Source organism: Poromitra crassiceps (assembly GCF_964638095.1).
Source record: "Poromitra crassiceps genome assembly, chromosome: 14".
Classification (NCBI taxonomy): Eukaryota; Metazoa; Chordata; class Actinopteri; order Beryciformes; family Melamphaidae; genus Poromitra; species Poromitra crassiceps.
The window spans coordinates 18,107,031-18,121,845 of NC_139633.1; the positions used below are offsets into that span (position 1 = coordinate 18,107,031).

At 44.5% G+C, this 14,815-nt stretch overlaps 1 protein-coding gene across 1 annotated transcript in view; it reads right to left on the reverse strand.

Moving 5' to 3' along the window:
• Positions 1-566: 566 nt before the first annotated feature.
• The window catches only part of lmo1 (LIM domain only 1), a 40,050-nt gene continuing 25,801 nt past the window's right edge, over positions 567-14,815 (reverse strand). Inside the window, exons 3-4 of the mRNA XM_083650944.1 lie at positions 4,014-4,139; positions 567-1,078 (exon numbers count right to left, since the gene is read on the reverse strand). Coding sequence (XP_083507070.1) covers positions 973-1,078; positions 4,014-4,139 — 232 coding nt within the window. The 3' untranslated portion in view covers positions 567-972. The remainder of the gene's footprint in view (positions 1,079-4,013; positions 4,140-14,815) is intronic.

Below are 14,815 nucleotides of genomic sequence, written 5' to 3' on the forward strand. Positions count from 1 at the left end.
TCAGTCTGTGTATCAGATGTAACCTCGTCAGATAAATGTGTCACACGGCTCCATTAGCAACCCTCATCTGGGGTAAAGGGAGTTTTTAATAGAGCTCCACACCTCTGTTGCATTTGAATGAGCTCAAACTCAATGAGCATTTATTCTCTCTAATTTATTTGGTGTTGCGTTTAATTTCCAGGCCAATCCACCCTCATAATCTGATTGCAATTATTGAAGCATGAATCACATAGCTCTTACTCACACTACCTTCCACGACATCTGCACGTTCACAACAACACAGTTTGGAGAAGCATTCTTTTTATTTTATTCCAAATAAAATCTGACTTAGTTCATTTTAAACAGCATTTCTAATTCCGTCAGAACTCTGTAAAATGTCATAAAACTTGTTTTTGTTCCATCATGTTTTTAAAAAGGACTTCAAATATATTTTTTCCCCTTTGCAAGGCTTTTTTACAGCATTGCGGTTTTGGAGACATGATTACATATCAACACGTGGGCCAACCTCCTCCAACAACTTTGGTTTTGGTACAAGAGGGGAAGAAAAAAAACTCACTATGAACATTTAAGAATCTTTAATTCACACTAGTAATAAAATTGCATTACATTTCATAAAATAAATGTTCCAGTTTATATATACAGAGAAAACAGACTGTACATACCCTCCGAGGAACCATTTCCAAAAGGAAAATCAAAATAAAACAAACCTGAAACAAATGTCACAAAACATACAAGCAATACAGTGCTCAGCTAAGCAGGCACAACTGTACATCAAAACTTGTAACTTGCTCAGTGTTGGGGTGCGGGAGGGGCGAAAAGTAGTACATTTACAATAGAGTCCTTAGGGACTGATAAAGGGGTCTTAAAAAGTATTGCAGGCAAGCAGACAGACGCTTGTCTCTTTCCAAGTGCAGCAGAACATCCATCCTGTGTGTACGCGTGGAGCCGATTGTTGCTGCCAACCAGGCCCGACTATTGAACCTGTGTCTCAAAGCTGCCATTCAGCTGGCCCTCCTCATAGTCCATTTGACACAAAATCATGTTGTTTTTTAGGAAAAACTTGTCCCCCACGCAAAACCTGTTGGCAGAGAGAGAGAGAGAGAGACAAACAAACAAAGACAGAAAAGCTTGTTAAAAAGACAAAAGGAGATTACCGCTGGCGTCATGACAAAGTGATCTGTGGCGTCTGGCTGATAATGACCACTCTGCTCCGGCGGTGGACATGCTGCATGTTAAGATCAGCAGGTCATTCTGCTTTTGCTCGATTGCACAAATTTGGCGCGGAATTTCTTTTATAACCTGATGTACAATCATGACATCGTACCTCGCTGGTGAGTCAAAGCCTGTGTTGATGGCCATCATAAAAGGTGTGGCTTCAAATCAAAGATTCAAGCCCTATCATTTCAAAGCGTGCAGACAAGAGCAGTGGCACCCAGAGAGAAAGGCAGGTCAACTCTCCTCCTAGGCCTGGCAAAAGGCAATGCCACCACAAGAGTTTCCAAGGAAACTCAGCCACAGGGTGAGTGAGAGCTTTTCACACACCACTTCAGTGCCTTTTCCCTCTAAAGCCTCTGAGTCAACTGAAGAGGGGAAATAACACAGCAGACTGGTCTACTGATGTTCCTCTCTGTATGTATGTGACTGAAGGGACAGTGGAGACAGCCCTGTCATGTGACTGAAGGGACAGTGGAGACAGCCCCGTCATGTGACTGAAGGGACAGTGGAGACAGCCCCATCATGTGACTGAAGGGACAGTGGAGACAGCCCCATCATGTGACTGAAGGGACAGAGCCCCATCATGTGACTGAAGGGACAGTGGAGACAGCCCCACCATGTGACTGAAGGGACAGTGGAGACAGCCCCATCATGTGACTGAAGGGACAGTGGAGACAGCCCCATCATGTGACTGAAGGGACAGTGGAGACAGCCCCATCATGTGACTGAAGGGACAGTGGAGACAGCCCCATCATGTGACTGAAGGGACAGTGGAGACAGCCCCATCATGTGACTGAAGGGACAGAGCCCCATCATGTGACTGAAGGGACAGAGCCCCATCATGTGACTGAAGGGACAGTGGAGACAGCCCCACCATGTGACTGAAGGGACAGTGGAGACAGCCCCATCATGTGACTGAAGGGACAGTGGAGACAGCCCCATCATGTGACTGAAGGGACAGTGGAGACAGCCCCATCATGTGACTGAAGGGACAGTGGAGACAGCCCCGTCATGTGACTGAAGGGACAGTGGAGACAGCCCCATCATGTGACTGAAGGGACAGTGGAGACAGCCCCGTCATGTGACTGAAGGGACAGTGGAGACAGCCCCATCATGTGACTGAAGGGACAGTGGAGACAGCCCCATCATGTGACTGAAGGTACAGTGGAGACAGCCCCTCATGTGACTGAAGGGACAGTGGAGACAGCCCCGTCATGTGACTGAAGGGACAGTGGAGGGACAGCCCCTTCGTGTGACTGAAGGGACAGTGGAGACAGCCCCATCATGTGACTGAAGGGACAGTGGAGATGGCCCCATCATGTGACTGAAGGGACATTGGAGACGGCCCCATCATGTGACTGAAGGGACATTGGAGACGGCCCCATCATGTGACTGAAGGGACAGTGGAGACAGTCCCACCATGTGACTGAAGGTACAGTGGAGACAGCCCCTCATGTGACTGAAGGTACAGTGGAGACAGCCCGTCATGTGACTGAAGGTACAGTGGAGACAGCCCCATCGTGTGACTGAAGGGACAGTGGAGACAGCCCGTCGTGTGACTGAAGGGACAGTGGAGACATGTGACTGAAGGGACAGTGGAGACAGCCCCATCGTGTGACTGAAGGGACAGTGGAGACAGCCCGTCGTGTGACTGAAGGGACAGTGGAGACATGTGACTGAAGGGACAGTGGAGACAGCCCCATCATGTGACTGAAGGGACAGTGGAGACAGCCCCATCGTGTGACTGAAGGGACAGTGGAGACATGTGACTGAAGGGACAGTGGAGACAGCCCCATCATGTGACTGAAGGGACAGTGGAGACAGCCCCATCGTGTGACTGAAGGGACAGTGGAGACAGCCCCATCGTGTGACTGAAGGGATAGCTTGGGTTTAGTAATGTGCCAGGCTGGCCATGGTAACACACTGTGCCAGGCTGGCCATGGTAACACACTGTGCCAGGCGAGCCCTGGCGTCATGTCTGCCAGCTGAGGCTGCAGTCATCATTCCCTTACAGCAGGTGTTCACTATGGTAACTGCATCTGGCCTGCACAACTTTAATGGGCTTGTGCTGTGTGGAGGAACAGGGCCACAGCACTCTGACAAGCATGCAAAACAAGTTCTGCTCTCTGTGTCGCGCCATTATAGACGGTTTATTAATGGGCGAAAGGCAATATTTGGCTATGTCATATTCTATGTATGTGCTCACTCACACTTCAGTTATAATTAGTATCTCTAAGGAAACAGTATTTTTACAGCAGTGTGAGTCCACGCTCCTTTATGCAGCTGCCCACCTCTGTGGAGAGCCTACCTGTACTCTCTGTTAGCTCCTATTACCTCCTCCTCCACCAAATAAAGCATTGAGAGTGTGAACAGGCTAGTAGGCTCTAAGTCTAAGAGCTGTGTCACTTGTGATACATGGGCTAATGTTGTACCCCTCTAGCTTATAATCACAGTTCTAGTCACAAACAAGGACAAACTGCTGGCAGGCTGTCAGAATAGAAGATAATTAGTCGAGCATTACTGATGCAATACTACTGTTTGTGCTTGCAAAATGTGAAGGCGAGCCAAAATGTAGTTTTTTTTTTTATATTTCTCTTTTTTCTTTCCAGATTTGTCACCACCAGACTAAGCAAATGCGTCGCACCTCAAGAGGGAGATTATTCATCAGCTTCTAATATTGAAGCTAATGGCCATTTTAACACTCCATTCAAACACGTTGGAAGGTGGGGGGGTTGGGGGGGGGGGGAGGGAGGGAGGGAGAGGCAATCTCGTTGTGCAGTTATGATCTTTATTCTTACCTCTGGTTACAAAGCTGACAGGCAAAACAGTCCAAATGGTAAACATTATCTCTGGCTCTCATCACCATTTCAAAGGCTGGGATCAGTTTACTGCAGGCTGCACAGTTCCCCGTTGTCCCAAAGAGCCTGAAAGACAGAGAACACAGACAGACGCAGATGAACCTGCCGTTCCTGCTGCCTTGATGCAACAACAGAAGAGCAAACAAAAAAAGGTAATGACAGCGAAGAGCGATAGCGAGAGCACTGAAACAGGAAGGGGCGGAAAACGCAGCAACAACTGAATACATTGAATGTAACACACACATCTTTCTTGGCGCACACTTGGCATTTTTGTTAATGAGAGCTACAAACATAGATCTTAATTCGCGGCTAATGATCTAATTAAAATGATCACATGGTTTTAATCTCCTTCTTCAAAGATTTTCCTCGAGCACATAGCAAAAGCAATGAAAACAGGTCTGAGGCAAACCAATTGAACTGTTGAAATGTTGCTTTCTTTTAAAACTGAAGCACCTAATGAGACTAGCTACAACCAAAGCCAGCTGGATTTGACACAAGAGGCTACATTCTATAATGTAGTCATGATGAGTTCAAAAGATTTCGGTTACAAGGACGCAGGCTCGATCCCCTTCACTCGCTCACTCCTTCCTCTCTCATTCAGAGACGAGCCCGGGAGAATGACGGGCGCTGTGACCTTGAAGCGCTAACTCAATGTTTGAACAGAACAGATGCACCACTCCAGAACACAGAACAGATCGCAGAACAGAACAGATCAGATCACATTGGGGCGACTGTGGCTCAGGAGGTAGAGCAGGTCGTCCACTAATCAGAAGGTTGGTGGTTCGATCCTCGGCTCCTCCAGTCCCCATGTCGAAGTGTCATTGGGCAAGACCCTGAACCCCAAATTGCTCCCGATGGCTGTGCCAGCACCCTGCGTGGCAGCTGGCCGCCTTCAGTGTGTGAATGGGTGAATGTAGGCACATTGTAAAGCGCTTTGGATAAAAGGGCTATATAAATGCAGTCCATTTACCATCACAGAACAGACGCACCAACTCTCAACTTTGCTGCTACTCGTTTGAGCGTATTAGATCGGAGCCAAAATGAGTCAGGTCACAACCAGAGCAAAGGGGGGCACTGGCGTAGATCTCTCTGCTCCTCAAAGCAGAGGGAACTCAAAATTCTTTCCCCAGTCAGATTTACATTTTCATTTTCCAAGCGCCTGCCCCTATGTTTAATTTGGAGATTCTGAAAGGCAGATAGATTTATATTCTGCACGGGGGAAAGGACCGTTTCACGGCTTTGCCAGGAGGGATAAGGCACCAGCAGATTGCCATTTCCAACAGTATGTTAAACACTTTTTCCTCAGACAGAAGAGTCACAGTGCTGCTGACATTCTACCTCGTCCATGTTGGTCCCAGTCAGTCGCTTGTTACCTTGTTATAGAAAACATCTATCCAGCGGCCCTGCTTCTAATTAGGGGCCAGTGCCCCCAGAGGAGCGAGAGAGAGAGGCAGACACACAGGGAGAGAGGCTGTTCTGTTCCATGAGACAGAGAGAGATTCACAGGCTGTTAAACAGCCACGGTGTTACAACTTGTTACGCTTTCAGTTAAAATATCTTCTTGTACAGTTGGCATGTGCCACCCACACAGGGCCCTGTGTAACACAAAGAAGTGGTTTCTTCTTCCACAGAGATCCATTTATTACAACTGATTTTCCTTTCCCTTAAAAAGAAAAAAAGTTTCTCACACATTCTGTATAGAGAGCCAAAGTGGAACGTCACTTCCTGCTTCAGCACTGTACCAGAGATTTTCATCCGCCATTTATTTTACCATTGACATTTCGTAAAATGCTTATAAAAATAGTTTTACTGGTTCAAACCAAACGGTACAGATATATTATAGAAACAGGAGAGATCACATAACATTTCACTTGGACCGAAATGTAAAAAGAAATGCGCGTTTGAAGAAAATATATATATATTTTTTTGGTCCGAGTGAAATTTTCTATGGTCTCTCCCGATTATAGCGTTGGCTGAACCGTTTGGTTTGAACCAGTAAAACTCTTTTTATAAGCATTTTATGAAATGTCTATGGGAAAATAAATGGCGGATGAAAATCTCTGGTACAGTGCTGAAGCAGGAAGTGACGTTCACTTTGCCTCTCTTGATAAAAAAAGAGAGATGCCCAAATAGCAAATATAATTTTCATTGTAAAACTTCAGCAAAGCTGCAGAAACTGACCCGGTCTCTGTATACTGAATATAATATATATCATGTTTTTTAATGGCTTAAATTATGTTTGTTATAGTGTATGCCGATATCATAGATGCCAATTTTAACAACTGAGGTTCTTTTTTAGCTTTGGCTTCTCTAAAGGAGGAAAAAAGTGTCAAAACTTGACGTAGCTGGCTGTCTCCCAGCATCTGAACCTCTGAACCTGAGGAACCTATGTAATCACGACAGTCAAGTGGCTGGAAGTGCTCCAGGTTGCTCCAAACTTCAGCTCTGTTTGGGTGAGGGGTCAAATAGCGATGTCTTGTTCTCTCCCTCGGGTGAACCAAGGCTATGAAAGAGACCAGAGAGCCAGAGCCACTTCCAGAGGCTGATGTGAAGAGAACCTAACTGCAGAGATCCTTAACAGGGCTTATTCTAACCCCATCTCAAGGATTGCCCTCTTGGCTGTGGGCACAACTCTGCATCAGAATTACATGCAGGTTGCAATAAAAAATATATATGTATTGCTACCTACACTATGTATTGCTGCTCCACCCCGAGTCAAAGGGGTGGAGCAGCAATACATATGTATGTATATATATATATATATATATATATATGTATTGCTGCCTACACTATGTATTACTGCTCCACCCCGAGTCAAAGGGGTGTGCAGCACCTCTGTCAGCTTTCGTCCTTTGAGCGGTCTAAGCCAAGTCTATATCCTCTGCAAAACCAATGAGCCAAACATGGTTTGGCTAGAGCCTGACCTTTGACCTGCATTATGAGCTCTTTTCATACAGTACGCATAAAAGCACAACTAGGTAACGGCACATTCAAAGTTTCGTTACCCGCCAGCAGCAAGGGAAGGAGTGTGAGACAATGTAGGCAAGGTGATAAGACACCTAAAGTATCCTGGCGCTCTTATATTTAGAGTAGGTTTTGGTAGTAGCTAGCTACCTTTGCATAGTTTTCCCAAACAGTAGACACAAAGCACTCGTCTACCACCGCGGAGACCCGGGTTCAATTCCCGTCAGCATCGCGGTCCTTCCGTCTTAGTCAGACCTTCGTACAGACACAATTGGCCGTGTCTGCGGGTGGGAATGAGTCCTGGTGGCTGCACTAGTCGGTCGGGGCGCCTGCTCGAGGGGACGGGAACCGGAGAGAATAGCGTGATCTTCCCACGCGCTATGTCCTGCTGGTGATACTCCCCGCTGTCAGGTGAAAAGAAGCGGCTGGCGACTGCGCATGTATCGGAGGAAGCATGTGCTAGTCTAGGGCTCTCCCCCGATCGGCAGAGGGGGTGGAGCAACGACGAAGTACAATTGGGGAGAAAATGGGAGGAAAAAAAACTTGCTCAAAAAAAGAGGACATCTATTCTTAACAGAGGCCGGTCGCTCTGAATCAAGCAGTAGGTCAAGCAGTAGGTGGATCTTCACATCATGAAGCATCTGAATCAAGCAGAGAGTAGGTGGATCTTCACATCATGATTCCATATCTTTGCACTACAATCAGACTGAGACACCACTCTGATGCCACAGGTTGCCTCTTGTCGGCAGAGCTGCTCCGTGCTTCACTGTCATGGGCAGAAGCTCGGCGCTCGCTGAGAGAGAGGACTTTTCAGCTCCTCCGTCACAACACCATGCCCTGCTCCATGTGCAATGTGAGGCCATTTACACCTGGCATTAACATGCGTTTTCTGCCATCAGATTGCAATCGCATTGTGCTTGACCACTTGAAATGCCAGGTGTAAACGCCCCCAAGACACATTGGAGAAGGATTGCAATCTGATCGGCCAAACCACCTCCGGAGGTGGTCGGGGACGCATTGTGTGTACACATTGCACACAAGTGTAAATGCAATGTGTCCTCTCAATCTGGATACAGCAACTGTATGCGGATTGAGAGGACACCCATTTTGGGTGTTAATAAGTTATCTGGATCTGAGCTTGTTTGTCTTGTTTGTTTATTGTTCTGTAAAAATGTGAAAATAATATATTGGAAAAAAAAGTTATCTGGATAAGGAAAAACGCATGTTAACGCCAGGTGTAAATGAAATCATCAGGCTAATGTGGTCAAGCACAATCTGATTGCAATCTGATGGCAAAAAACACATGTTAATGCCAGGTATAAATGGCCTCTGTGAGAAAGTGCTCTCTGATTGGATATCAAACCTGTCACTCTCACTGTGGGCTGGTCCCATTCGCCGTGCGGCATTCGCACACAGCGCGGCCCTTCAGGCGGGGATTGATATGTCTGCATAACAACACAGCATCAGCATGCTGCCTAATTGGGCTCCTTGTGCTAAGAGGAGATTACAGGCTGAGAGGACTGTTCAAACACATTACGCTGACGCTCTCCTGTTCCTGTTCCTGTTCCTGTGAAGGTGAAAGCAATCAAGAGTTGAACCGCCTCTGCAGAGGTCTCATGTGTAACAGTGCAAGAGGAACTATAGTTAGTAACTCATGTTAGTTATTTGGGAACTTCTGTTTCACACCACAACCAATCTGGGAAACCAGAGTCTATTTGTATTTGAAAAATAGACTCTGGGACAGCCCTACCTGTTTTCCCGGCTTCCTGTACAGCGCGCCTCTCCTGCCACCGTCACTTCCTTTTCCGCGTCCGTGCTCCGCTGTTTACAGTCTAAATAGCAACTTGCACCGCGACTTTCCAGTAATTTTCCACTCTTGTTGTGAGACGAGTTGACGTCTTCTATGCAGTGTGTTTATGCGCTAACGTTATTAGCTAATAGCCGAAACGGACGCGGAAAAGGAAGTGACCGGGGCTTTTCCGTCACTTCCGCTTTCCTTTTCCGCGTCCATTTCGGCTATTCACTAACAACGTTAGCGCATAAACACACTGCATAGAAGACGTCAACTCGTCTTACAACACCAGTAGAAAATTACTCTAAAGTCAGTAAACAGTGGAGCACGGACGCGGAAAAGGAAGTGACGGTGGCAGGAGAGGCGCGCTGTACAGGAAGCCGGGAAAACAGGTAGGGCTGTCCCAGAGTCTATTTTTCAAATACAAATAGACTCTGGGTTCCCAGATTGCACCACAACTTGCTGAACAGGCAAAGATAATGGTCATGGTGGGGTTTGATAGAGAGAGAGAGAGAGAGAGAGAGAGAGAGAGAGAGAGAGAGAGAGAGAGACCAAAGTCAAGACCTAAATGAGGGACACAAAGTGAACATAAAGTAGATGGGGACAATTTTCTGGCACACCTCACTAGGTCCAACCCTTTGAAGGACGGATAGATACATTACATTACATCACGTCATTTAGCAGACACTTTTATCCAAAGCAACTTACAATGGCACATTTTGTCAACAGTTATGTAATCAGCTGTGCAACACAGTCGACGTCAGCTAAGGGTTTTTAAAAGGAATAAAGTGGCATTTGTTGAAAGTTGTTTTAAGACGGACTAAGTAGGGATAAGTAGCAGATGCCATTACAAAGTCAGAGCAAGTGCTGAAGTGTTTTATCTAATGAGGGCAGACCTCATTGTAACCCTGATGAAGACCTTGTCGGTCGAAACCGGTCGGTTTTTTAATTGTTAATTGTTCTACATGTAAAACCATGCTATAATAAAGGCTTCTTAACTTTAAATTAACTAGTTTTCCTTGCTCCACGTACGAGTGCCTGAAGCCTGCCTTTTGCTCCAAAACTGAAGGAATCCTATTCTCATAAAACGGTTTGCATAATTGCACGACGCCATGACACGTCGTCTTCTGTTATTGTTTTAACTTTGAGACCCCTAGCGGCAGAAAATTACATACTGCACGTTTAAGTAGCCTAGGAGCCGGAGGAGGGAAATATATTTCAGTGTGATTTCAGTGTGACACATGTAGTTGCCTCTAGAGGATTTCAAGGGATGGAGAAATTGATTCCATGAGCAGGGATTCCATAAGAAACCATAGATATAGAATGGAATTCACTGGAATTCTGTTGCTATGGGAACAGTTTGGACCCTAGTTGATTTCCTGTCAGCTCTTGTATTAGCAAACACTAATAACAGGAACAGGAAATAAGATAGGATCCATTTAGAATTTATGTTGTCAAGATGAAATGGTCTATATATACAGTATAACTGTATACAGTACATTGTACAGTACAATGTAACACACACACACACCCACACACACAAACCTATTTTGCTACAGCGGCTCGCCGGCTACAGTGTTTCAGTTTTACATGATATACTTCACCGCACTCAAATGGAGCCTTCAAAGAACACAGCGATGTGGATTATGTTAAACAAAAACATCTATTCTTTTCATTTAGAATAGAATATTTTCATGAGAATAGACTATTTTCTGCTGAATTTCCATGTATTGTTATGGCACATGTCTTATATTGTAAGAGTGCAGTGGCTCATGCAGTTCAATTTCCCTAGTCATTTGGATTAAATAAATCAATACTCTCAGGGAAGGTGGGAAAAAAAGGATTTCAACATCAACAGTTTTTCCCAGCATTTCCGTTTTAAATGGAGTGTGAACTGTGAACGCTAAGTTTCTGGAAATTGTGAAGGTATTTCACACTGGTTCTCATCATGCACCGAGCCCATTGTGTTTTGTTGACCAGTCGTGAGTTTCATCAGAGGGTTTGAAGCATATAAAGTCCTATCCTAAAATAGAGCCTTCGGCGGTTAATTTGAGTGGATGAAAGGGTTAGCAGTATAATGTGAGATAAAGTTAAACCAGGCATGTGCATTTATTGTGCGACTTTCTAGTGATTGTTTTGAAGAACTTTCAGATTTCATAATCAGCGTTGCGATGATATGACCACTTGTAAAGTATGTTTTAATTAGCATTTACAGGTTTATTAGCGCTAGAACTAACCTTAAAATAGTCTAGAAATAATTGTTTTTGTTAACCTCCAGACTGATAAAGTCACTTACTTTATATTTACAAAAGATACTATTATTCTCATCACTCTTGTATTATAGGCTTTAGGAATATTAAGATCAATAGTCATTATCCTGGTTTATTGTTTTGTTTTGAGAATAATTTGTATTGGATTTACAACTGAAACTTAGGGATAGCTTTAATCAAGTTCTTTCCAACAAATCAATTTATTTAGCTAGCCAAGCAAAATTATGGAAATAAAGTCTTCTCAATCACTGTATTTTACGTGCTCTGCCATATTTGAAAATGCATTATAACATTATGGATTAAATTATAAACAACTCAACCCTGCCTCATCCCTTTCAGTGGTCTTCAAAATAGCAGAACAATCCACTCAGAGCTGTTATTCAGAAATCAAAATTCGTGAAATCAAAATGTTGCGTGACTGTGCAGGACACCTCTCTTCTTCCACTGATGTAGGGCACAAAGGCAGATATGCTCAGTTCTCCTGTTCTCCTTCCTCTATTGTGTTATTACAGTGGATCTGTCCCTCTTTAGTTCTTTCAACTTGCTGCATTGCTAACTTCGAACCCTTAACGCTCCTACAATACATCATCTCCCTGTCTTTATTGCTTCCTTCAGATTGGGGCGCTGGCTCTTTAAGTTGTCTACCTGTTCCCTGAGCTCTTTGAGGCTTCCCTGTCTGCACCCAGTTTGGCAGATCTCATAAAGACGAGAGCTGTTAAAGCACGTGTAGGTACCGGATCTTCTCGCCCTACCACATGGGCTCACCCTACCTACCGGATGTGCTCGGCTCTGTGTCCACGACTAACAGATGAGGTTAAACTCTCACAACATTTATTTAAAAAAGTAAGGCTCATGTTTATGAGAAATGGTCCTGTACCACTTGAATCACGATCATTAAATGTTTGTATGATTCATATTTTTATGTTCCCAAATGTCTGATAACATCAGTAGCTTAAACTAAAGTGTCGGACATTTTCCCCACGTTAATCCCACGTGCCCGACGTACAGCCAATCACAATGCGTGCCCGACGTACAGCCAATCACAATGCGTGCCCGACGTACAGCCAATCACAATGCGTGCCCGAGCCGATCTGGTAGGCGAGAAAAATGTTCCCTGTTATGAGAGGAGAGCTGTTTAGAACTGTTTTACTTCAGTCGTAAGGAGAGGACAGATTTGGAAAACTGTCACATCCAAATCATATCATCTTATTCCTGCTATTTCACCGCTTCGTGAATAACTTATGATGTTCGTTATCTTAAAAGTGTCTTCCTCTCCCAGTTAATTACCCCATTTTGATAAGTGGGATGACTATTATGTGCTCTCTAATATAGGAAATAGAAGATTAAATGATTTGGTTTGAGGTCCTGGCGATCAAAACCGCGACTAGCTTGTCAACCCTCTGTGGTGAAGTCATCTGTTCCTGGGCCCCAGACAGAAATGAAACGCCTAATTAATCTATTATTCCCATTTAGAATGAAAGCGCGTGGCCAAGTTGCTAATAAACCACAGTGTTTCCCAACAGAGGGAAGTGAATGTCAAAGAGATTAAAAAAACTCTCCCCCCCTCTTGTTCTAGGAGACATTTAGTAGGTAAGGCAAGGGGGGGAGGGGTGGTGTGTGTGTGTGTGTGTGTGTGTGTGTGTGTGTGTGTGTGTGTGTGTGTGTGTGTGTGTGTGTGTGTGTGTGTGTGTGTGTGTGTGTGTGCGTGTGCGTGCGTGCGCGCGCGCGCATGCGTGCGTGCGTGTGTGTGCGTGGAGGTGGAAGCTCCAGGAAGGCGTAAGTGTACTCAAGAAGTTGCTGGTGCCATTGAAGGACAAACACAGATGGAGCTCCTAAAAGAGTGTGAGCCAAAAGCAGGGAAATAACATACTGTGTGTTTGATCCACCCGCTAGTCGCTAATGAAGTGCAGGAGGCTAATTCAGTGCACAGATTTAACTTCATTACTGCAGGTGAGCGGTCTCACTGCACACAACAAGGAACAGAGAGAGGGAACCAGAGCCGGGTGGAGACTGCATCATACATTAAAGAGCACGGTGCAGGTTAGACACCACTTTGCATTCATATGTGGGACTTTTATTTAGCAATTAGGATTCTCTTTTGTTTTTTGTTCCCCCCCCCCACACATAGCTGCATCTACACTAGTTTTTGTGAAGCATCTGCCACGTGCACATAAAAACCCTCAAATCTAGCAATAACACCTGTGATGATTTTAATACACAATAATAATCAATAAATGTTCCCTCGGAACATTAACTCCCGTACGCCGACTGTCTGTCCGCCCGTCGAGAGGCCGCTCACTACAGTTACATCACCTCCACTCTGCAGCTAAAACTCCTCCACTCTGCAGCTAAAACTCCTCCCCTCTGTAGCTAAAACTGCTCTCCTCTTGAGCTCCAGCGAGTGCCACTTGTGTCTGTGTCCGACGATAAAGTTATCCGCCTCAGACCATTCTGCAGCCGGGTTACACGAGCTGAGATGGTCGGTCCCAAATGTATCTTTGCAAATAGGCGTTATTTTGAAAAACCGATTGCATATTGGGGTCAACTAGTTTTTACTACTAGTTACGTTTGACTACTGAAATTATAACGTGCCATATTAACCATAGATAGAGCCCAAACTAAACAGAAAGTAAATAGTTGCCTTTGGGGGGGAAATGGAGCAGAGTTTTATTTTCCTCCCGTCAATGCCGAAATGCATTCTGGGCAGTGTCAAACTATCGTACCAGACAGAGGGTGAAAATGCTATTGGTTTGGTGGTAAATTATCGTATAAATACGATAATTATCGTACATCTGGTGTTTTGGAAAGTTTTCTGCTGTACACATTGACTGTATATTATTATTATTACAGTAAGTACAGTAGCCCAAGTGTCGTCACAGGTGTTATCTGCACAGATGGCATTTTAACATGTGCATTATAATGCCACCTTTTTTCTTCATATTTCTGCCCTGGGGGCATGTTTTAATTTAGTTTTTGTTTTTTGGGGGTATTTTCATAAGACTCTTGAGTCCTAACTGTAAATATGTATATATATATATATATATATATTATTATTTTTTTACCTGCACCACGCTCTTCAAACGGCCTCTTCTCTGTAGCAAGGCAACGTTTTTAATTTGTTCCATCATAGAATTCATCTCAAGCATCTCTAGCCATGAAGTGTCATGCATTTGTCTCAGACGAGTGGGATGGATTCCATTAAGCAATCGGTGGCAACAGAGAAAGACAGGAAGCTCTCTGTTCCTCTCCGTTATTCATTCTTACTTTAGCATTTTCCACCCTTGATTTCATATCTCATAGAAAGGCAAAGTGACCGCCTACTTCCTGCTTCAGCACTGCACCAGAGATTTTCATCCACCATTTATTTTCCTATAGACATTTTGTAAAATGCGTATAAAAATAGTTTTGCTTGTTCAACCCAAACGGTTCAGCTATATTTAAAAAGAGGAGAGACCACATAACATTTCACTCGGACCAAAATGTAAAAGAATTGCGGCTTTAAAGAAAATATTTTTTCGATGTATTTTTTTACGTTTTGGTCCAAGTGAAATGTTCTATGGTCTCTCCCGATTCTAAATATCGGTGAACCGTTTGGCTTGAAGAAGTAAAACTATTCTTATAAGCATTTTACGAAATGTCTATGGGAAAATAAATGGCGCATGAAAATCTCTGGTACAGTGCTGAAGCAGGAAGTAGGCGGTCACTTTGCCTCTCCC